General features: G+C 42.5%; 3 protein-coding genes across 3 annotated transcripts; 2 read left to right on the forward strand and 1 right to left on the reverse strand.

Moving 5' to 3' along the window:
- Positions 1-314: 314 nt before the first annotated feature.
- On the reverse strand, positions 315-12,388 carry fam166b (family with sequence similarity 166 member B). Its single transcript, XM_055874549.1, has 7 exons — positions 12,017-12,388; positions 11,078-11,301; positions 10,820-10,974; positions 10,153-10,285; positions 8,152-8,364; positions 7,891-7,990; positions 315-784 (listed from the first exon to the last, which is right to left on the reverse strand). Exons 1-6 carry the CDS (start codon positions 12,079-12,081, stop codon positions 7,896-7,898), a joined length of 885 nt encoding a protein of 294 aa, XP_055730524.1. The 5' UTR covers positions 12,082-12,388; the 3' UTR covers positions 315-784; positions 7,891-7,895.
- Positions 698-7,431, forward strand: LOC129818540 (AP-4 complex accessory subunit RUSC2-like). Its single transcript, XM_055874548.1, has 6 exons — positions 698-795; positions 965-1,139; positions 1,279-1,384; positions 1,493-1,539; positions 5,147-5,861; positions 5,947-7,431. Exons 1-6 carry the CDS (start codon positions 757-759, stop codon positions 6,056-6,058), a joined length of 1,194 nt encoding a protein of 397 aa, XP_055730523.1. The 5' UTR covers positions 698-756; the 3' UTR covers positions 6,059-7,431.
- On the forward strand, positions 12,274-22,514 carry si:dkey-106l3.7 (uncharacterized). Its single transcript, XM_055874547.1, has 6 exons — positions 12,274-15,876; positions 18,045-18,209; positions 19,608-19,791; positions 19,899-19,978; positions 20,660-20,757; positions 21,473-22,514. The coding sequence occupies exons 1-6, from the start codon at positions 15,055-15,057 to the stop codon at positions 21,555-21,557; spliced, it is 1,434 nt and encodes a 477-aa protein (XP_055730522.1). The 5' UTR covers positions 12,274-15,054; the 3' UTR covers positions 21,558-22,514.
- Positions 22,515-24,051: the final 1,537 nt, after the last annotated feature.

Raw genomic sequence — 24,051 nt, forward strand, 5'->3', positions numbered from 1 at the left:
GTGTGTGGTAGGTAGACAGTGTCAGTAATCTAGTGTTATGTCACAATGGAGAGTAATTAGATTATTACTGAACAGTCATTATGGGAAACTGGAATCCTACACTGTCTGTTACTCTGTGCTGCTGCTGGGTTCTAAAGAGAGCAGCAGCAGAGCTTTCTGCAGCAGTGCCTTCAATACCCTGAAGGGGGTTTCTTTAAAACATGACCTATTTTTCTCTCCCTGCATTGGATTGGCTGAGACATTTAGTGTGTGTGTATGCTCCAGTGTATGTTTGTTGCAGTGGGTGCAGTGTTGTTGATACGCTGGATATATGATTCACAGATATGTTATTTTAGTGTCACAATACAGACACACATGATTATAACCAAACAATGTAAATGTCAATCCCATGCTTGTATGCACATTGTCTTGTGAAAGCAAAGCTTGAACAGTGATGTACTGTCCGTTTGACAGGGGAGAGCATGGTAGGCAGATTCAATATGCATTAAGAATGTACCCTGACATTTTAGAGAGAGCCAGAGCAAGATGGAAGGGAGATGAATCATGGATGTTCCCATGTGGTTCTGTATATACACCCTTTTTATTCAGTGTCTGATGTTTCTGGTTAATGAATCAAATCTGTTTTATGTCAGTCCCTCAGGCATTTTGATAACCCCCCTGCATGGCACAGAATATGAAATGAGCTAACTCCTGATTGCTTCTTTCCATGTTTCTCCAGGTCTGCTGAAATCTGTGAGCTTGGCAGTGGATTTGATCATGGCTCATTTTGGCACCAGTCGAGATCCTGTGGAAAAGGTAGAGTACAGCAGAGCTAAAAGCAATCTGAAGGGAACTAGAATAACCAATTCACAAAAACTGACAGTAACCCTGAATAGGATGAATCAACTCCCATAAATGTATGTTATTTTTAATTAAAGTGTAATTATTGATCATGATCATATGATAATGTCCCACTTCTCTGCAGATCCGGCTAGGGAACAGCTCTAGGAGTCCCACCATTGGTGGTATAGTCCTGGAGCATCTGTGTCCCACCATCCAGAACATTCTGCAGGATGGCCTTAGGGACCACAAACTTGACCTGATCATCGGTCATCGACGCAACCACGCCTGGAATGTGGTGGAGGCCTCCACTCAGACAGGTCAGAGACACATGGTGGTGATGATGGTAATGATGATGATGTGGGTGGTTGTGGTAGGTTTGATGCTGATGAGGGTATGACTACAGTGCTGCATTTGCTAATGGGGGTTGTAGTTCAATGGTCTCTGTTCCTATCTAAGGCCCTACCACCCAGGTGCTCCACAGCCTGCTGTCCAAGGTGAGGCAGTGCTCCCTGCTGACCAGCCACTGTATGAGACTACGAGCCTTCATCATGGGCCTGCTCAAGTGAGTCCCTTCAAGTCTCAGTCTTTTTTAGTGTATCAAATTGTGTTCTAATGGTGATTTATTAAATGTTATGATTGTAAAATGAACGACTTATATTCTCTCTTTTAGCTTGAGAGCCTTGGAATTCTGGCTAAATCACCTCTACAACCAAAAAGGTATACGTTTAGATTTCTTTAATTTCTCTAAATTGTTATTAGAAAACATAATGTTCTTGGAACATACCTCTCTCATATCAATTTTGTAACCACTCCCTCTTCCAATTAGGGCTAATTGGAAAAGCTGTTCAAAAGAGGACATTGTATTCCTTTCTTTTGTACTCCCTGACGAAGGCCATGCAGCCGAAACGCGTCGGTTTTTAAACAACTTTGTTTCTATTGAACATGCCATACTAATAAAGGCATTTTAATTCATTATATGAAGAGTGCCTTGGTCCTCCTTTCTTTTTGATGACCAATTTACCCCTTTTACCAAAGAGCACCTTCTATCTACCAAAGTGTACTATTATATACCTTAGCAGTGCTTCCCTTCCTCCTCTTTCTACTAGTTAAACAGCACTTGGGTGGTGCTTAGAGGAAGCAGCTCCACAGTCATTTCTTTCTGTGTTAATTGAGGACATTTCACAACTCAAACTATGGATTTTACCCAAGAGGCTACAAGATGTTCCTATTCCCATGAAGAGGGCCAAAGGATTATTACCACTACCTCATTGCTAGATGAGATGACAGCCGCAGAGAATACTGGAATGGACTTATAACAAGGCTTACAGAGACATGCAACACCTTATGGAGAAAGATACCAAGCTTGACCTCAATTCTATCACCTTGTCTGACTATTGGAGGAAAGGCCTAATCCCCAGAGGACTCCGTATTATGAAGTTTCCAGCTAATGGAGCACAAGGTAAAACTGATTTTAGAGATAAATGGGAGGCTATTCTCAACAAGTGTTCTTTTGACCTAATGCTACTTCTAATAGAAGAATCTAAAAAGGACAGACAAGTAGTCCAAACAGAAATTGAAGAAGTAAAAAAGAAAATCACAGAACACAGTGATAATTCTAACAAAGCACAATGTGATGAGATCTTGAAAGAGAAAGTAGACACATTCACTCTGACATTGAAACAAGACAAGCTAAGAAAATTTAGAAGAGATGAAGTAGACTATAGAGATGGCAGAGTCTTTGCCTGGAGAAAACCAACACGCAAGAATTCAGAATCGCATCTACAGAGAAGGAAGCCTAGATCTGTTTCTTTCAACTTTACAAGCAGTGACGATGAGGATCACCCCAGACGCTCAGAGGCCAGCTCCTCCCAAGATTTTTTAGATCAGGAAGAGGAGTCACGCAGGTTCCTCAACAAGAGAGGGAGAGGACGCGGAAGAGGCCAACACGGAGGGGGAGGAAGAAATCAAGACTATCCAACCACACGGAGCAGGACCAGAACAAGGCTGTGATCAACATTTCTGGAGAACCTCTTTCTGATGATTGCATAAGGGTCTTGTCTAAAGGACTGTCCTTTGCCCCCACATATTCAACTAATGAATTTAATACAAAGATTGACCTATTTCGTTTCTACAGGAATCTACATCTGAAGGCCTGGTACAAGCAAAACATCTCTCCAACTACAGACGCCAGTGTCTCAGGTCAGGCAGTTTCTGTTCCCTCTAAAACACCTTTTAAGCCCAAATCCACTTTTTGTCCCATCGTCCAGAATGCCACACTAAATACATTTGCCAAGAAAGTGAATTTTGATGTGGAGAATCTGTTTAAGGGTAAAATTGACTCCAACCAAACACAACGTAATCTTTCTAAGACAGAGAGGGATGCAGTTGAATCATTGTCCAAAAATGAACAGATTGTGGTTAAAAAAGCAGACAAAGGTGGCGCTACAGTCGTGTGGAGTAAAGACAAATATGTGACAGAAGCCTACCGTCAATTAGACAATGATGAATTCTACCAATCTCTTACCTTCAACCCTACAGAGGACCTAAAAACTGAATTGAAAGGGATCCTCACAGAACCTAAGGAGAATGGCTACATTTCAGACAATGAGTTCAAATTTCTTTTCAATGGCAGTCCGCATATGGCTTCTTTTTATCTTCTTCCAAAAGTCCACAAAAATCTTGAAAACCCCCCAGGCAGACCAGTCATTAGTGGTAATGAAAGTCTGACAGAATGCATCTCTAAGTACATTGATTACTTTATTAAGCCTTTTCTGATGTCACTTCCAGCCTATCTTCAAGATACCACAGATGTGTTGAACAAAATTAAGGAATTTAACAATATAGGTACAGCTTCCTTTTTAGTCCCCATGGATGTGGAGTCTCTATACACCACCATTGAGCATCAACAAGGTTTGGCAGCTATGCACCATTTCTTGAGGACCCGGCCTGAAACTGAGATGCCTCCTACAGAATTCCTTGTCTCACTGACTGAATGGACTCTTAATCATAACATCTTTATCTTTCAGGACCGTATTTTTAAACAGGTCAAAGGATGTGCCATGGGAGCTTGCTACAGCCCTTCCTATGCTGGTTTGTACTTGGGTAAATGGGAAAATGACTTCATTTTGGATCCTTCTAATAACCATTTCTTTGACCGGATTATATGGTGGTATATTGACGCTATATTGATAATGTTTGCCTGTTTTGGTCCGGCTCAGAAGTTGAACTTATTTCCTTCCACCAATACCTTAACAGCATTAACCTTAACATCAAACTAACTATGGAGAACAGCAAAGATAACATTCATTTTTTGGACCTCGACATTAGTAAAAATGACAACGGTTGTTTGCACACATCAATCTTTAGGAAGCCTACAGATGGGAATACCATTCTGAGGGCAGACAGCTTTCATCCCAAAAGGCTAAAAGAGAATATTCCATATGGCCAATTCCAAAGATTCCGCAGAATTTGCGATCAGGAAACAGACTACAGTGTCAAATCTGCTGAATTGGAGAATCGCTTCTTGAATCGGGGCTACAGCGTTCAGGTCCTGAAAGATGCCGGTATAAGGGCTGGATTACTTGACAGAGAGAACTTGTTGCGAAGGGGAGTGCCTCGTTACAAAATACAGCACTGAAGCAGAGAACATTAAAAGAATCATTAAAAATAATTGGGGAATCATCCAAAGTGATACTCTACTACGCCAAGTCTTTCCTGAGCCACCAGTCATAAGCTTTAAGAGATGTCCCTGGTTTAAATGAAGATATGGATTTCTCACCCTTTCTGTAGGGTTGTGATAGGTCAATTTGCTGTCATCTAGTGGACATTTTGCTCAATTGCCCTCAGCTATGTTTAGACTGTTGTTGTTCATGTTTTGCTGGGTTCTAGTGTACTATGGAATATATTGCTGTCTTATTCTTGACACTTCTCCCAGTCATATTTAAGGTTAGAACTACCTTTTAGTGTTCTGATACTTCTAGCTTGGAGTTGTATTTTTATGATAACATAGCTACAGTATTTCACCTTTTAATGTGTATAGTATTGCTTACTAGGTATGTCCAATCAATTTTGTAACCACTCCCTCTTCCAATTAGGGCTAATTGGAAAAGCTGTTCAAAAGAGGACATTGTATTCCTTTTTTGTGTACTCCCTGACGAAGGCCATGCAGCCGAAACGCGTCGGTTTTAAAAAAACGTTGTTTCTATTGAACATGCCATACTAATAAAGGCATTTTAATGAATTATATGAAGAGTGCCTTAGTCCTCCTTTCTTTTTGATGACCAATTTACCTCTCTCATACTCTTCCCAACTCTCCTCTCCCCAGACAAGGTGACAGATTACTACCATCCATGGGGTTTCCTCGCCATGTCACATGGGCAGTGTCAGCCTCTGTTCCAGGAGCTCCTCCTCCTGCTGCAACCTCTTTCCATGTTACCCTTTGACCTCAACCTGCTGCTGGAGCCCCGCCTGCTGCAAAACAGACAGCTCTGCTCTGAGGAACAAGCTCCACCATGCTCCACCTTTCTCATGACCAGTTGGCCCCTATTAAGAGGAGACAGACAGGGGGCATATGGTTCTATGGATGGTCCCAGAGATAACAGCAGGCCACCAGGTGACCCACACCAGCTGGTACAGCATCTTCAGGGGTCCACCCAGGGGTCAAAGGTCACGGGTCAGGAGAAGTGGGTGAGGCATTTAGGCAAGTGTAGCAGAAGTCTGTGGTCAGCCACCAGTCCAGGGTGGTGGCAGAGACGGGCTGCCCACGCAGAGGGGGGAGTGGAATATGGACAGATTTACATGGATGTCATCCACACTGAGCCTCAGCAAGGGATGGAGGGGAGGAGAGAAGGTGAGAGTTCACAGGAGAGCAGGAGGAAGGGAACTGGGCCGGAGACCCCCAGGATGCTGGCAGACCCCCAGGATGAGAGCCTCTCCCAGGGTGGGCTACGCTGGGCCAAGCTGTTTGGATCAGGAGGGAATCCCCCCACCAGGACACAGAGGGCACCCCAAAACCCCAATGGGACACAGACCCAGAAAAGGTCAGAATTGCTGAACTATGGCTAACCTGTTCCTATGGTGTTATTACAATTCCTCCTTAATAACTGTATTTCTCTTGTCTTAAAGGAGACCTTCACAGTGGCTGCAGTTGGACAGGTCTCAGCTGGGCCTATTGGCTCATACAGTGTGGTCAGGGAAACTCCCAGCTCCACAGCCTGACCAGAAACACCAGACATAGACATGGTGCCCCTACGACCACACTCACCCAACCCTCTGATGAGTGGAGAGGGATAGGGAGGAGAAGAAAAGATACACCACCAAAAATGTCAACCGCATGATCCTGAGTCAGTGTTATAGTGCACAGTGTCACACAAAGACACCTCAGCTAGAACACACTCACACTGGTCAGAAAAGCACAGACCAGTTGATACAACTATCGGAGCATGGGTGATACTTTTTGCTATGTTATTATTAGGCAATAACAACTCCCCCCATGTATTATTAGATTTACAAGTGCTTCTTTTCATCTGTCATGAATTGGGATTTATGCAATATATTCTCCCTGTGAACCTGTCAATCAAACTGTGTGGTCAGAGAGGCTCCTCCCATGTTAGGGTCTTGCCTTAGTCTGAAAGCCTTGTACAACATCCCAGACTCTGCAGAAGAAACCAATTAGTATGCCATGGAGCTGCATGCATACCATACAGTAGCATCCTATTCTCCTAATAGTGTCAATCTGATCCTCTACCTTCCAACCCCGACCCCGTGACTATCCTATGAGTGAATGGAATGACAACAAAAAATGCAGCAAGGCAATCTTTACTAGCCATGTTTACTAGTGCCACATATTATGCCAGTCAGCAGCCTTGTGCAGTGGCTTATCTTCCAAAAGGAAGTTGCCTTCACATTCAACTAGACAAACATGAGGTAATCCTGACTCTAGCATGGTAAAAACAAACGTTGAAGGAGTCATTAGGTGCTAATTTAGGCCTACTACTGTGTGTGGTTGTACTACCTACATCAATATTCTATTATACTACTTTTCTTAATGAGGGAAGTAGAGTTTTGTAAATATTTAGGGAAGAAAAGTCTAGATTTGTGGAACTGTTAGGTTCCAAATGGAGTGTTGTTTGCACAATATAAAGCTATCATGTTGTGTTTCAGGTGTACACCGTTTTGATAGGCCAGTACTACTAAGCTAAAGAGAAAGGAAAAGTCTGGATTTACGTGCAGGAATGACTTGGTTATTATAGCCTTTGCAATAAATGTGAAAGTGAGTTTATCATATTTCCTCCCCAACCTAACTGTCCTTCCCCTAAAACCTTAGAAGAATGGGCTACACTGGGGTGGCAGGTAGCCTAGTGGTTAGAGCGTTGGGCCAATAATCGAAAGGTTGCTGGTTTGAATCCCAGAGCTGACAAGGTAAAAATCTGTCGTTCTGCCCCTGAACAAGGCAGTTAACCCACTGTTCCCCGGTTGGCCGTCATTGTAAATAAGAATTTGTTCTTAACTGACTTGCCTAGTTAAATAAAGGATACACAGAATGCACCCTCTCTGAGTGTAAGTTCCCAGTGACAATCAACCTTTCTGAATAAAAAGGTATTGATTTCTCTTGTGACTTATGTTTCACATCCACTTGTACAGCAGATCAAAACAATATACACTGTCGTTCAAAAGTTTGGGGTCATGTAGAAATGTAGATATTCCATAGAGAAATCTGCCGTTTCCAGCTACAATAGTCATTTACAACATTAATGTCTACACTGTATTTCTGATCAATTTAATGTTATTTTAATGGAACAAAAATGTGATTTTCTTTCAAAAGTTACCCCAAACTTTTGAACGGTAGTGTATATCGCTAAGTACAGGAGAAACAGCATTCCACTGCCCATATATACAGTGTGTACATGTTCTGTTCATATATCATTATTATGTTTCACTCTGGGATGTACATAGTCCACAGACGAAAGGTTTTGCTGTTCCACAGACATTCATCACTCAAAACAACTCCATGATGTGTTCTCTACCCTAGTCCTTTATCAAGTCATGTGATTGTCTTGTGGATTGTACCTCCGTTACTGAGCTCTGGCCTCTATCTTCTGAGTGCCGCTTAGCCCCAGGGCATTGTGGGTAAGCTGCCCAAAGGTCTGGCCGTACCTGAACTTGTGTCCTGTGGGCAGATCAAAATAATATTATAGTTAAGCAATAATGTTACAGTATCACATGATCTACCATGTGATGATATGATACATTTTAAAACAAAATATGGAGATTTCAGAGCTGTGTGTGTGAGGCTTGGTACTATAGTGTTTTGATTAAGTTACTGGCCACCTGGAACATGGCCGGTGTAGGAGGGCAGCAGGCCCCGGTGGGACGGGTAGACTGTGGGGATGGGGGGCAGGACTCCTGATTCCTCCCCAGGGAGACGCAGGGAGGTGAGGTCACTCCTCATTTCCTTTCCAAACTGGACCAGGGCTTTGTTGGTGGTGATGGGGTAGCCAGTGCCAATCAGGAAGCGAGATTTGGGCACGTACCCTGTGTAACCTAAATACATGCCTCAATGGAAGATCTAGTCAATAGAGAGACTCATATACAGTTGATTGTGTTGCATACACTCATACACGCAAAAGTATGTGGACACCTGCTTGTCAAACATCTCATTCCAAAATCATGGGCATTAATATGGAGTTGGCCCCCCCTTTGCTGCTATAACAGCCTCCACTCTTCTGGGAAGGCTTTCCACTAGATGTTGGAACATTGCTGCGGGGGCTTCCATTAAGCCACAAGAGTATTAGTGAGGTCGGCCACTGATGTTAGGAGATGAGGCCTGGCTCGCAGTCGGCGTTCCAATTCATCCCAAAGGTGTTCAATGGGGTTGAGGTCAGGGCTCTGTGCAGGCTAGTCAAGTTCTTCCACATAATCTCAAAAAAACATTTCTGTATGGACCTTGCTTCGTGCACAGGGCCAATGTAATGCTGAATCAGGAAAGAGCCTTCACAACTTTTGCCACAATGTTGTAAGTGTAACAGTATAACTTTAGTACGTCCCCTCGCCCCGGGCGCGAACCAGGAACCCTCTGCACACATCAACAACGGTCGCCCACGAAGCATCGTTACCCATCGCTCCACAAAGGCCGCGGCCCTGGCAGAGCAACACTACTTCTAGGTTTCAGAGCAAGTGACGTAACTGATTGAAACGCTAGTAGCGCGTACCCGCCAACTAGCTAGCCATTTCACATCCGTTACACTCACCCCCCTTTCAACCTCCTACTTTTCCGCAGCAACCAGTGATCCGGGTCAACAGCATCAATGTAACAGTATAACTTTACGGCTGTCCCCTCGCCCCGACACGGGCGCGAACCAGGGACCCTCTTCACACATCAACAACGGTCGCCCACGAAGCATTGTTACCCATCGCTCCACAAAGGCCACAGCCCTTGCAGAGCAAGGGGCAACACTACTTCTAGGTTTCAGAGCAAGTGACGTAACTGATTGAAACGCTAGTAGCGCGTACCCGCTAACTAGCTAGCCATTTCACATCTGTTACATAAGCACAGAAATTTATAGAATGTAGCATTACGATGTCCCTTCACTGGAACTAAGGGGCCTAACCCGAACCATGAAAAACAGCCCCAGACCATTATTCCTCCTCCACCAAACTTGACAGTTGGCACTATGCATTGGGGCAGGTAGCGTTCTCCTGGCATCCGCCAAACTCAGATTCGTCATTCGGACTGCCACATGGTGAAGCGTGATTCATCACTCCAGAGAATGCGTTTCCACTGCTCCAGAGTCCAATGGTTGAGAGCTTTACACCACTCCAGCTGACGCTTGGCTGCTCGGCCATGGAAATCCATTTCTTTACGCTCCCGACGAACAGTTATTGTGCTGACGTTGCTTTCAGAGGCAGTTTGGAACTCAGTAGCGAGTGTTGCAACCGAGGACAGGCGATTTTTATGCTCTACGAGCTTCAGCACCCGGCAGTCCCATTTCTGTGAGCTTGTGTGGCCTACCACTTCTCGGCTCAGCCGTTGTTGCTCCTAGACGTCTCCACTTTACAATAACAGCACTTATAGTTGACCGGGACAGCTCTAGCAGGGCAGAAATTTGACGAACTGACTTAGAAAGGTGTCACCCTATGACGGTATCAAATCCTACTGCCACTGTTTGTCTATGGAGATTGCATGGCTGTGTGCTTGATTTTATACACCTGTCAGCAATGGGTGTGGCTGAAACAGCCGAATCCACTCATTTGAAAAGGTGTCAACATACTTTTGGCCATGTTGTGTATGAGTTGTTTTTTTTAACGGTACCTCTGGCATACTGTACCTACCTGAGATGAAGTACTTGTGTGGACTGCTGTCCTCCATGAAGTAAGGAGACACTTTGGGTTTCCAGGGCTCCAGGGCCTCGTAGGGGGCTGGATCTTTGGAGATGGCCGTCAGAGGGGTGCTCAGTCTCCGAGGCTGAAGGGGGTAGACAGAATGGCAGACAGACACTATGGTTGAGACAGAGAAGGTATTCAAGCTTCTGGCTCCTACCAATGGCCCTATCCCAGACTATAGACCTTTGATTATAAGAGAAGAAGATTTTCTCCATGGTATCAATGTAAAGTTATCATTCAATCAACCTAAGTGGTTAACAGTAATTGCTTGTGTTGTTGAGCTTTCCTGTCAGCTCCTACACAACGAGAGATAATGGGTGTGAATCTCAAATACTTAATTGGTTTGAATCTATGATTGGAGAGCTCTTCAGGTCATGCAGCCAGCCTCATTTAGACTGAGACAGAGAGTGATAAATGACACAGGATTTCAGCATGGATTATTAAACAGGTGTGTGTGTGTGTGTGTGTGTGTGTGTGTGTGTGTGTGTGTGTGTGTGTGTGTGTGTGTGTGTGTGTGTGTGTGTGTGTGTGTGTGTGTGTGTGTGTGTGTGTGTGTGTGTGTGTGTGTGTGTGTGTGTGTGTGTGTGTAAATAGGAGAGAGATTAGAACTGATTACTTTAAACTCGGAATTGGTGGTGTTGCTGACAAGCGGTTTGTCTGCTGGTGCCAGATGAACCCTCCTCTGCTGGTCTCGGTCAAACTCAGACAGTGCCTCGCGACACGTCTCAGTGTAGGTACGGGAGAAGTAGTTCTGGCTTTTGGGGACAAAGCCTGGAAAAGACACCATGTCAACACAATGCAAAGCATACTTTACAGATGGAAGAGATGAGGGTGTTCTGCTTAATGTACGAAAACTGAGTAACAGTGTGTTTACCAGTGTAGCCCGGTATCATCCTCTCTAGATTCCTGCGTTCTCCATGGTGGCTCCTCCAGTTCTCGTCCCGCGGGCCCGTGTCTGTCTCTGTGGAGGGGAAGCAGCCCGTGTGGAGGACTAGGCGACGTGAGGGCGACACCTCCGGAGAGGACAGCAGCTTGGCAGTCAGCTGGCCGTAGGTCTTCCCCAGGTGGTACTTCAGCTGGGGGCAGTAACCTGCATACCTGAGGACAGAAAGAGAGAGAGGTGGTGGTTGTGGTGATGATTGTGATTAGATTTCAAACAGGCCTTTTTGGATGTATTCTCTGTTATGTTGACAGTAGGCCTAGTGTAAATATTTGAAACCCTTTTTTTAATTATTTTTTTACAATGCTTATATCAAAGTAAGGCTTTATTGAGGTGAAAGGTGACTGTATGGATCTCATGGTATTTAGTTGAAGCTGTGTTGTGTTACTTAATGTCAGCGAGTTTAGCCTCAGAGTGCAACCTTCCTTGGAACGGTTGCCATGGGTGATGGCCATCACAAAATACTTTGGCCTCGAGCACTGGACTTGCTCTTGCTCTGGACATTTCGTGTAGGTTTCTTCAGTTGTTTGTGTTAATTCCTTAGGCCTATAGTAGGCCGAATGTATGCTATGTGTAACGACATAAAAAGGCATAATATAATCAAGTAAAATGTAAAGGTATGCGCAAGCATAAAATCAATGGAATGATGCACGAATACAATAATGCATCATTAAAAAGGTTTAGAATTTCACTATAAATAGCACACCATGCACGTAATACAAATAACATGTCAATATAGCACGCATCTAATTAGAGTGTATATTTAAATAATTAATTTGATAGAATTCAAAAGCAAAGAGGTAGTTTCAATGTGAATAACCTACCCCGGTATGTACTGCGCATCAGGTGTCACCAGCAATGTGAATAACCTACCCCGGTATGTACTGCGGATCAGGTGTCACCAGCACCTTGCTGAATTTGGGGGGGAATTCATCCATGTTGACCACACTGTACCACTGAACACGGAACTTGAGATGGACGCCAGACAGCAGCCAACTTTGCAGTCCTGTGTTTGCGTGTGGTTGTCAGGTGGAGGGGATGTGGACAACGCGCAGAGATATTTCTTCGACTAGACCAGGTCAAGAATCCACTATTCCGTCATTGTTGGCTTTGTGAGGTAAGACGTTTATCTGAGCGCCTTTTGCCCCCAACATTCTAAAGCTTGTTGTGGTTGTTAAGTACTGTACTGTAGGCTACAGCTTGTTCCTTCAGTCCGCGGTGGTAAATAAGCACTGCCATCACACATTCCCATGCACCTTATGGTCAAATAGGTGTAGTGTCATTTGAATAAACACTAGCCTACCAAATATTTACATTTCACATTTTAATTTTATTCTATAGCCAAAGTTGTTTTTACACAAGCCCTCTTGTTTTAGCCATCTCACATGTTTCCACCACGTTTTATTATCAGATCTTATATTTTCCTCCTGTTTAAGCCATCTCACATGTTTCCCCCACTTTTTATTATCAGATCTTATATTTTCCTATTGGAAAAAGGTATAAATAAATGAATTGATTCATTAATTGTTAATTTTGACAGAAAATTACTTATCTGAAATGATATACAGTTTGTGGCATGAAATAGCGACACCTGGTGAATTAAAGCAGCATTGCTGCATTGGCTGGGATATTTCCTGGGCCACTCAAGCTACTCCTCTTCTGAACTACATCATCCTACCGCTGTGGAAGATCGTCTCCCATGAACTGCCAGTTCCCTGCCAGCTACGTCGAGATTCTTATGAAAGCACTATATAAAATACATCTATAGTGTTATTAGGTGTTCACAGTAAAGCTCTGAAACCTGTTGTTGTTCTTGTATACTTTTTTCCCATTATGGTAAAATATTTCAAACATAGATTGGTAACTTTTTACTAATTTGGCACACAGAAACTAGAAGTGGTTAGTTATAAGCAGTCTCACTTAAACCCTCATATCCGATGCCCAGTTTGACCTACAGACTTGAAACTTTGTATGTGGGTGTCTTTCCTCATCCTGAACAAATTTGCCTCAAGGACCCTTAAGGATAGATTTTTCTCCACCTTGGAAAGTTTGGAAAACCTTTAAAAAATGTATTTTCATAAGCAATAACAACACCAAATGTGGTATGCTGGCCCATGGTACGTATCTTAACTTAGTTTGAGAAAGCTAAGGGACTGGTTAAGAGAGGGTTGAGTTATAGATAAATCAGGAAATCAGATTTTACATGTCCATTTAAATCCTTTGTACCCCTAATAATAGATGTATTTTATACAGCGCTTACATGCGCTTATAAACTGGAAATGGTCAGAAAAGACATTACCATGATGAACCATGTTAACTTTAGTGTTGATATCTTAAAAAGTAAGGAAACTAGTAATACACCAAAAAAATACTATGTAACTCAAAGAAAATATTCTCTTGGACTAAAAGTCAGATTCACTCCAATTGTGGTATTTGGACTCCTCATAATAGTCCCTAAAAAGTTTGAGAAAATAACGTTGATGTATTCAAAGCTGGCCACACTATAGCAGTAGATGGGGTCCCGAGTGGCGCAGCGGTCTAAGGCACTACAGCTCAGCGCTAGAGGCATCACTACAGACCCTGGTTCGATTCCAGGCTGTATCACAACGGGACGTGATTGGGATTAGGTAGGCCGTCATTGTAAATAAAGTTTTTTTTTCTTTAACTGACTTGCCGAATTTAATAAAGGTTAAGTAAAACAAAATAAAAAGGATGCATATTAGCACATACAGTAATATGCTAAAATATGCAGAAAAAAGACTTCCAAAATCTTCTTCTCATGAACCATAGGACAAAATGACACCCAAATGTGGAATGGAGGCCCATGGCACATGTCTTACCCTAGTTTGAAAAGGCTAAGCTAAGTGATTAGTCAAAAGATGGCTTGAGTTATTGACAAATCCAAAATCAGATTTTATGTGTCCATTTAAACCACTGTAAATCCACTTCCACAGTGGCAGGATAGTTCCTGCATGATAAAGTGCTTGCTTTGTTATCCAGCTGATCTTGTGTCCTTTCTATCATCATGTGAACCCCGTTCATTGCTTCTCGCAGCTATATTTATTATTGTTATCATCATCATAGGGCATGTGTAGAAAAACATTGAATAAATACATACATACATGTATTCTAATATCATATTCCTGAGTAACAATTGCATTTCACATCAGTGTTTACAGGTGCCGATTCTGCCTGTACACTCAAAACAAATTAGTTTTGTGTAAATCCAAATAGAAAATATGAAAGTGGCAGCCTATGTATAGGCTATGCTTGTGTAAGGAAGTGGCTCAGATAGGTCACAGCCTTTGGAGTTTTAGGCCACGTACAAACTTCATGACTAATTGACAACCGACACTGTTGTGTGGACATCTTGATGTATAGGTCTTCTTTGTGTCTGTGAGCTGATGAGACATACCTCACTATTCACGAGGGAACTGGAATGTAGATCCTTATCAGAATAACCAGACAGGAAGGCTCCTTCTACACATTCCAAGCTCTGATTCTCAGATATCACATTGTGTTGGAGTTATTACAGATGCTTTACCTAGATTATGTCTTATCAATCTATGCCTTGTTACACATCACATCACACCTACCCACTCACATACATGACAAACCTCTCTGTTATGTAAGGTATTATTGTCCAAAAAGATTGATCTTTCATCATCAGCTAACTGGTTGAGAGGCACCACAGTCAGTCTGTGGGACTGACACATGGTGTTGCTATCACTTTAGCCTTGTCATGGCTTGCCCCTGTCATACCTGAGTTTTATGGTGTTTGGTGGGGGAGTTGGGGGCTCAAGTGAGCGTGAGTCATACTCCCAAGACAAACCACAGCGATATGCCAGGGAACAGCCGCTCCACACAGGCCTCCATATGCATGCAGCATCAGCGCCGTGACAGGATGATTGATGAGGAGGTGTGTCATAAGAATGCAGGCGGAGCATCAGGGATGTTTCAAATTCTACATCCCAAACTCACCTCAGTTAATGACTATGTGGGCTTCTCTAAACCAGAGACTTTTTATTTTTCTCCTCGTGCTGCTACCATTTAGCAGAAGAAGAGTGAGGAAGAGGGGACAGCGCTTTAGCAATCTTCTGGAGACCTGGGGGATTGAGGTCCCCCAGGAGAGAGTAGCTATGGAGGGCCAGTGGGAAGGAGGTGAATCTGGAGATTCCCTCATGCTTTCAGGGGCCACTTTCATGTCTACATCTAACGTGGGGACACTGATGCGGTCTGATACAGAGGATTCTGGGGTGGAGATCTGTTCTGAGGCTTCTCTCCCCTCCTCTCCTCCCTCTGTGTCCATGAGTAATACAGATTTTGATCCTATAGTCAGTGACGAGGATGGATTCCCCTCTACCTCTCCTCCATGCTCTCCTGTCTTCTCTCTGCCATCTTCCTGCTCCTCTTCCTCCCTGTCCCTCTGCCCCAGGGCTCAGCGGCACAGGGAGCTGGCTGGGGTCATGCACCTAAAATTGGAGCAGGCACTGAGGAGGGCAGACTCTGGAGACAGAGACGCTGTGCCCCGACAGCGGTGTCACACGGCTTCACTACCATCACCTCACTCAGTGACCCATATACAGAGTGCAGGTCACAGGTCAGGGAATACTGGTCTGAGGAGGACAGTCAGCCAGTCAGTAGTGGAAGAACAGGCCTCAACGGCTCTGCTGCAGCACAGAGGAGGGCTCTGCCCACATCACAAGACACTGCCTGCTCAGACAGACACAGAGGTAGGTTTATATTGAAAGGAGTTGTTTACTTGAATCTCATGATTCTCTGACTGTTTTCTTACCTTCAAAGTAGTAGTGGTTCAGAGTGTTCTGCCAAAAAGTTGCTGGTTCGAATCCCCGAGCCAACTAGGTGAAAAATCTGTTGATGTGCCCTTGAGCAAGGCACATAACCCTAATTGCTCCTGTAAATTGCTCTGGATAATAACATCTGCTAAATGACTAAAATGTCAATGTAATCTAGAGTTTGGAACTAGACAGTGATCCATAGTGTTGAGTTTTTTTCCAAAATCTCCGCCATCAGAATGTTTGTTTGCCAATGTTTTCCTCTTCTTGGTTGTATAGGACATTTTCAGTTGTCATTTGAAAGTTTATTCCCAAATGTATTGAACGTACATTAGAATCGGATTGTTATCACTGTTGTTGTTGTTGTTATGACATATGTTATTACTCAAAAACATATTACACAATATGCCGGACAGAAGTCCATTGTCATGTTCAAGCGGTATACCGAGCATAAATCCTTTCATGTCTTTTTTTTACAATGAACTGAAGGAATGAATGTCAGGGAGGAAATTTGTGTTTTACCATTACCACAGTTAACAGTTACAACACACACACACACAGTTAGACACACAGAAAAACAAACACTAATTGCATCGACTGAATCAGTGTCGTGTCTGTAGGTTGTCATTTTTCAAATCTGTTAGCTTTTTTTAGGAACTCAGACTTTTAACTTAGTACTGCTGCGGAGAGTTGTAATAGTAGAATGTATTTTGGAAATGGTGTAGTGCATGGGCAGTTTTCCTCTTATGTCATTCACTGACAGACCTTGGAGAGCTATTTTAAACTGTCAAATCAGATGTCCAGTTGATCAATTGCTGGCTATGTTAGCTGGTTAGCCTGACTTACCCATCTAGCTATCTAAATATTGTAGTTATCATGACAAGATTACGTGCCCAGGGGCCTCAACACCCAAGAGGGCCCACATTGATTTTGTTGAGTCACTCAGGTACCATAGCACACACAAGCCATGGCAAAATGTGTATAATTGCTGGAAATTATGTTTAAAACTGCAACATTTTCTGTCAGCCTCATGGCCAAATGTGTAGAATTGCAGGGAATGATCTTTAAAATGGCAACATTTTCTCTCCGCCAACAAGAAGGGTGGGAACAGTTTGAACAATTTGGGGTTGCATGGGTCACAAGGTAGTGTTTGTTACTATGCCGGTAAATGACAGAATCCATCCGGGCCTACAGTCTGTTGTAGAGTATCAGACAGTGAACCAGTCTGTGAACCAGTCTGTCCAGGTGAGCAACAGGAATGAGTGGAATGGAGCCAAGCTGGTGTGGTGCTGCCTGGGAAGATGGAGTGTGTGGGTGATGTGCTGAGCAGTCTGCTGTGTTGTTGATAAGACTGTGACGGACATGTCGCGCTTCTGCGTCAGATGGCAAAGCGAGGGCAGTCCCATTGGGGAAAAATTCTTTATTTACTTATTTTGGCGGAGATAATATTTAATCGTAATACAAATGATCCGTTTTCTGCACCAAGGATTCCTCTTTGTATAGTTATTATCCAGTGGCCATGTGTTGACAATGTTTGGTGTAATGAAGCAAAGAGATGCTTGTGTTTCATGTTTGCCTCAGTAATAGAGGATCATTAAGCCTTATTAAATGGGGATATTAGTTGGTGTATGTGGAGGTCTTTGCTCTCGCCAGGACTCAGAGACAGGGTGCTGAGTGTTTATGAGGAGGGCAAAGGCCAGTTAAAGGCCACCTCATTAGCTTAGCTCTCTTTGGGGAAGAAATATATTTCCTGCTCCTAATGACGGTGCACTTTATGTATTTGTATTTATTAAGGATCCCCATTAGCCACTCTTCCTGGGGTCCAGCAGAATTAAGGCAGTTATACAATTTTAAAAATATTACCATACATTCACAACAGATTTCACAACACGTTAAGTGTGTGCCCTCAGGCCACCACTCAACTACCACGTATCTACAACAAATGTGCATTGCTGGTTAGTTAGGTCTGCTGCCCCAGAAGTCATAGCTTTAGATTGCAAATCTATTCAGAGCAATAAATGTTTTGTGAAGTAATACACTAGAGTTAATTTACTGTATACTTTTCCATGTGCACTGTTATCTTCCTGCATGTGTCGTCTTTACAGATCAGGGAGAAGGATGTGTGTGAGGAGGAGTATGAGGGGCTCACCCCTGGGCTGGGCTACCTGGAGCAGGTATGCCGGATGCTGGAGGAGATCGCCAGGCTACAGCTTCGTAACCAAGGGTTACAGGTGGAGATGGATGCTCTCCGGGAGCAGCAGGGGAACCAGGTAAAAAGATATGTTGACATTTGGCATCGCAGGATCATGTGTAAATAAAGAATTATGTGGATGAAGCTATAAACAAGTCAATATTTGAATAGATGTGCTGTGACCATTGACACAGTCAGTGTAACAGGTACAGTTGAAGTCGGAAGTTTACATACACTTAGGTTGGAGTCATTCAAATTCGTTTTTCAACCACTTCACAAATTTCTTGTTAACAAACCATAGTTTTGGCAAGTCGGTTAGGACATCTACTTTGTGCATGACACAAGTCATTTTCCCAACAATTATTTACAGACAGATTATTTCACTTATAATTCACTGTATCACAATTCCAGTGGGTCAGAAGTTTACATACACTGAGTTGACTGTGCCTTTAAACAGCTTGCAAAATTCCAGAAAATGTCATCATGGCTTTAGAAGCTTCTGATAGGCTAATTGACATCATTTGAGTCAATTGGAGGTGTACCTGTGGATGTATTTCAAAGCCTACCTTCAAACTCAGTACCTCTTTGCTTGACATCATGGGAAAGTTAAAAGAAATTGTAGACCTCCAAGTCGGGTTCATCCTTGGGAGCAATTTCCAAATGACTGAAGGTATCACATTCATCTGTACAAACAATAGTACGCAAGCATAAACACCATGGGACCACACAGCCGTCATACCGCACAGGAAGTAGATGCATTCTGTCTCCTAGAGATTAACGTACTTTGGTGTGAAAAGTGCAAATCAATCCCAGAACAACAGCAAAGGACCGTGTGAAGATGCTGGAGGAAACGGGTACAAAAGTATCTATATCCACAGTAAAACGAGTCATATATCGACATAACCTGAAAGGCCGCTCAGCAAGGAAGAAGCCACTGCTCCAAAACCGCCATAACAAAAACGGACTACGGTTTGTAACTGCACATGGGGACAAAGATCGTACTTTTTGGAAAAATGTCCTCTGGTCTGATGAAACAAAAATAGAACTGTTTGGTCATAATGACCATCGTTATGTTTGGAGGAAAAAGGGGGATGCTTGCAAACGGAAGAACACCACACCATAAAATTCACCCAACTTATTGTGGGAAGCTTGTGGAAGGCATCCCGAAACGTTTGACCCAAGTTCAACAATTTAAAGGCAATGCTACTAATTGAGTTTATGTAAACTTCTGACCCACTGGGAATGTGATGAAATAAATAAAATCTGAAATAAATCATTCTCTCTACTATTATTCTGACATTTAACATACTTAAAATAAAGTGGTGATCCTAACTGACCTAAAACAGGGAATTTTTACTTGGATTAAATGTCAGGAACTGTGAAAAACTGATTTGAAATGTATTTGGTAAGGTGTTTGTAAACTTCCGACATCAACTATAATTAACCAACATTTGACTTGATGTTTCTATCCATATAGAATTCAGAACGCAACCAGTGTGACTTCCAGGCTTCTGAGGAAGGCAGCCCCTCTGCCAATGAAAGACTTGAAGTCAAAGATTATGAGGACTTACCCTACCAATCATCTCATAGCAATAGTAATGTGCATCAGCATTTTCGACTTAGGTCTACATCGGACACAATACTCACGATGGGACATCTAAGTGAGTTACCATCCAATGTTAATTCCCACAGTGTAAACTGTCAAATACTGTGTCATCATTGGTGTATTTAGGTTGAAACTGAAGGTTTTGAATTGTGTGTGTTCTAGAGAAGGGGAAGGAAGAGTCTGGAAGGAGGTACCAGACTATAGAGAATCTACTTGAGCATTCCGAGGATGATGAAAAGCAGGTGAGATGATGTGAACTCAACTCACACACACGCACACACACACACACACACACACCCACACGCACAAACACACACAAGCATGCATGTATGCACAAACACACACAAGAACAAGCATACATGTATGCATGAACACACAAACACAAGCATGCACGCACACACTCACACTTACTCATATTGTATACACACTCAAATAGACACAATTGTACACTTCTGCTACTCGCTGTTTGTCTGTTACCTATGCGTAGTCACTTCACCCCCACCTACATGTACAGATTACCTCAACTAGCCTGGACCCCCGCACACTGACTCGGTACCGGTGCCCCTGTATATAGCCTCGTTATTCTTATTCTTATTGTGTTACTTTTTATTATAACTTTTTCTTTTAGTCTACTTGGTAAATATTTTCTTCTTCTTCAACTGCACTGTTGGATAAGGGCTTATAAGTAAGGATTTCACGGTACAGTCTACACTTGTTGTGTTCGGCGCATGTGGCAAATAAAGTTTGATTTGATTTTGATATTTAAGCTGTACTTCTGTATTTGTGTGTGTTGCTAGATGCATGCAAACCTATGGTAGAGCATGTCTGTGTGAAAGTATGCTTGTGTCTATGTGTAAATGTCTTTTGAATGAGACTGCATCAATGTCTCTGTTGACAAATATCTACTGTATGTTTCTCCCCAGGAGAAAGAAGAAGCAGGAAAGAAAGCACAGGGAAGTAGGACAAGAACCTGGAAGCTGAAGATTGGCTCTCTGAGGAGGGAGACCACAGAGAAAACCAGGTGAGACAACATTGACACCTAGAGGACAGTGTGTGTGTGTTGTCATACTGTGCATGATGCTCTTAGAAAATGTCCATGGCTGCTCTAACATGGCAGCCACATGGGAATGATGCACTGTTGCATAGATAATGCAGAGTGTGCTGAGGAGCTGTGGAGAGCACATATTTAGCCTAGGCTAAAAAAATTCCCTCTGACCAATCCCAAATGGCCTCTTTGTTTGCAATCACACATAGGCTTATGTTAGTGGCCTACCTCCGTTTCGCGAGGCCCCCGCAAGGTCTTTCTGCCCAACCCCCCCAAATATGTTTTAGGACTTCAACACATTTTGCCATGGGGCAGAGAGAAATATGTGCAGCTTTATAGCTAATCTCATGCTATTTTGCAAAGAGGCTAAGAGAAAATTGTGTAGTTTTAAAGCTAATTCCCTGCTAGTCTACACATTTTGCCATGAGGCAGAGAGAAAATTTTTCAGTTTTAAAAATAATTTCCTGTTACTCTAAACATGTTGCTATGGCTTATGACGTGTTCATATGCTATCTGGGGGAGAAAGGCCCCTAACCAGTGCTTGTGGGGCCCCCCACAATGGGGGGTTGCGGAGTGGGGTGTGGTACACCAGTGCTCGCTGTACATCTAAGGAATTATGTTGTAAGACATAAATATTAATTTCAGTGTCATCTTTAATGGTTCTGGTGCCTGATTTTTCTTTCACATAAAGCCAACAGATGAATTCATCCGTGAAGAAAGCTAGCGGGCGTTGGTTGGGACAGCTGTTCAGGAGCAGGAAAGCTGTGCCAGAATGAGAAGAGCAGAATGTTCCAACATTACAGTCATTGGTAACATTCCTCCTCTAAGACTTGGAGAATGAGGACACATAATGTAGCACTTTTTACACAAAGCTGTGGATGAATAGGACTCAAATATATTTACAAAAAATCTGCTATAATTGTGACATTGGAAAGCAGTTTCACCCTCCTTCATGGTTGGGTAGAACCAATAGTCATTTCACCTTTCCTATCAGCCTCTTCAGAATAATAAGAAGCCTCCCACATGATGAGAAGACAAGCTAGTTGGAAACTACTGTTGAGTTACATCCGTTTCATAATGTGTTAGTCATCTCATTAGTCATCTCATTATATGGATATTGACATGTGTATTTATTGTCTAATTCTTAGTAGTTAAATAGGAATTTTAATGTGATCTCAGTGATCATTGTCCCACAATATGTTTTAAAGATACCAAACAGCAAGGAGTATTTCTGTCTGCCCCTGCACAGTTGTGAAATCCATAGGTTCAGGCCTATTGAATTTATTTTAATTCCTTCTATGAACTGTAACTCAGTAAAATCTTTTAAATTGTTGCATGTTGCATTTATATTTTTGTTCAGTATAAATCAAGCAATTTTTTATGCTCTATCTCAGAATTTTGAAAAACAGTAAATGCACTGAAGCATAAAAATGTATCTTCTTCCCTGCCTAATCAAGTCCTGTCTGACTCTGGTATTATAACTGAGAAGAATGGGATAAGTGATGCTTTTAATCATCATTTTATCTCAGCAGGCTTTTTACTTGAGAAAAATGGTGGTTTAATTGACCCTGGTCAGTCAATAGACTGCTCTTCACTTTGCCAGCCTCTCGCTGACTCGACAGTTAACCCGTCAACTTGTAGTTAATCTTTGTTTTCATTTAAACAATTTACTACCTGTGATGGGATAGATGCCTTGCTTATGATTGATGTAAATAAAAATACACTGTGACTGATATGCTTGATCCATTTTTGCTGCAGCTCTCTGCCCCCCTGATTGCTGAATCATTAACCCATATTTTAACCTTATGATTATATCTGGTACTATCCCCAACGTTTGGAATGCGGCCCATGTACTCCCCCTTCACAAAGATGGTGACCCTTGTGAACTAAATAATTATCGCTCTATTTCTAAACTTTCTTGCCTAGTTAAAATATTAGATTCCTTTATTAATTCTCAGCTAAGATCTTTCTTATCTTTGAAATGTATTCTAATTGTACATCAGTAGGGTTTTAGATCAGGTCATAGCACTATCTCTGCTGAATCCCTAGTTATTTACATTTACATTTTAGCCATTTAGCCGATGCTTTTATCCAGAGCGACATACAGGAGGAATTAGGGTTAAGTGCCTTGCTCAATGGCACAACGCCAGATTTTCCGGGAATTCTTAACTGCTAGGCTACCTGCCGCTCCATTTAGTTATTCAGTTATAAATTATGTGGTTAACTGTATGGATAAAAGGCCACATTGTGTTGCCCTCTTCATTGACCTGTCAAAGGCCTCCGATACTGTTGATCACTCACTGCTAATTTAGAGGTTTTCCTCAATTGGCCTAGACCAGGCTGCATGTAACTGGTTTAAAAATTACTTTACAGATAAAACTCAATGTGATGATGTTAAATCAGGTTTTCTGGACATAAATAAGGTGTCCCGCTGTGTTCGATTATAGGTCCTGTACTTTTTACTGTTTATATTACCAAAATTGACAACCTGCACTTGTATGCCAAGGATACTGTTGTGGATGCTATTGCTGCCACAGTTGACCAGGCTTTATCTGAACTACAGTCTGCACTCTTTCTATTACAGAAAAACATTATTGACCTGAATTAGTAATGAATGCAGGTAAAACTAAGAAATAGGTTATGCCTCTCGGTAAATAGTAGAAAGCAGATTATTCAGTCGACATTCCTATTGGTCCAAGACTATAATGACATTATCTTCAGTATATGAACACAGCTGCCATCTCATTAAAGCCGTTAGATGCAGTTTATCATAGCACACTGCGCTTTATTACGGGCGACAATAATACTACTCATCACTGCATTCTCTACCAGAAAGTTGGTTGACCCTCTTTGATGACACATAGGTTGATACATTGCTATGTTTTCATGTTTTACTAAAAGTCCCACTGTGTCTAACATCATTACTACACTTTAGACATATCAGTTACCACACCTGGTCTCAGGGATGGCTATCTCTGGAAATTGGTCTCTACTGAGTTAGGTAAATCAGCTTTTTGTTTTCTTGCTCCTTATTGGTGGAACAATCTTCAAAATGTTCTTAAGTTTGACATTTTGGTTCCTCTAGGGCCCTCAAACTCAACTCAGGACCTTGAAGTCAGTTCCACTGCTCTTTCCCCATTGTTTTCCCCACTGATTTAGACCTGGAACACCAGGCGGATGCAAATTAATTATCAGGTAGAACAGAAAAGCAGCAGGCTCCGGACCTTGCAGGGTAAGAGTTGAATACCCCTGCCCTAGGGAAATTCAGAA

This window comes from Salvelinus fontinalis, chromosome 21 (assembly GCF_029448725.1).
Source record: "Salvelinus fontinalis isolate EN_2023a chromosome 21, ASM2944872v1, whole genome shotgun sequence".
NCBI lineage: Eukaryota > Metazoa > Chordata > Actinopteri > Salmoniformes > Salmonidae > Salvelinus > Salvelinus fontinalis.

Excerpts from the sequence above, each read along its gene's own strand:
- si:dkey-106l3.7 (XM_055874547.1), top strand. The coding sequence starts at position 15,055 with ATGAGGAGGTGTGTCATAAGAATGCAGGCGGAGCATCAGGGATGTTTC. Across the intron at positions 15,877-18,044 it reads CTGCTCAGACAGACACAGAG|ATCAGGGAGAAGGATGTGTG; the intron begins GTAGGTTTATAT and ends TCGTCTTTACAG. Across the intron at positions 19,979-20,659 it reads CCGAGGATGATGAAAAGCAG|GAGAAAGAAGAAGCAGGAAA; the intron begins GTGAGATGATGT and ends GTTTCTCCCCAG.
- fam166b (XM_055874549.1), bottom strand. The coding sequence starts at position 12,081 with ATGGATGAATTCCCCCCCAAATTCAGCAAGGTGCTGGTGACACCTGAT. Across the intron at positions 10,975-11,077 it reads GATGATACCGGGCTACACTG|GCTTTGTCCCCAAAAGCCAG; the intron begins GTAAACACACTG and ends TGTCTTTTCCAG. Across the intron at positions 8,365-10,152 it reads ACACAAGTACTTCATCTCAG|GTTACACAGGGTACGTGCCC; the intron begins GTAGGTACAGTA and ends GCATGTATTTAG.
- LOC129818540 (XM_055874548.1), top strand. The coding sequence starts at position 757 with ATGGCTCATTTTGGCACCAGTCGAGATCCTGTGGAAAAG. Across the intron at positions 1,385-1,492 it reads TTCATCATGGGCCTGCTCAA|CTTGAGAGCCTTGGAATTCT; the intron begins GTGAGTCCCTTC and ends TCTCTCTTTTAG. Across the intron at positions 1,540-5,146 it reads TCACCTCTACAACCAAAAAG|ACAAGGTGACAGATTACTAC; the intron begins GTATACGTTTAG and ends TCCTCTCCCCAG.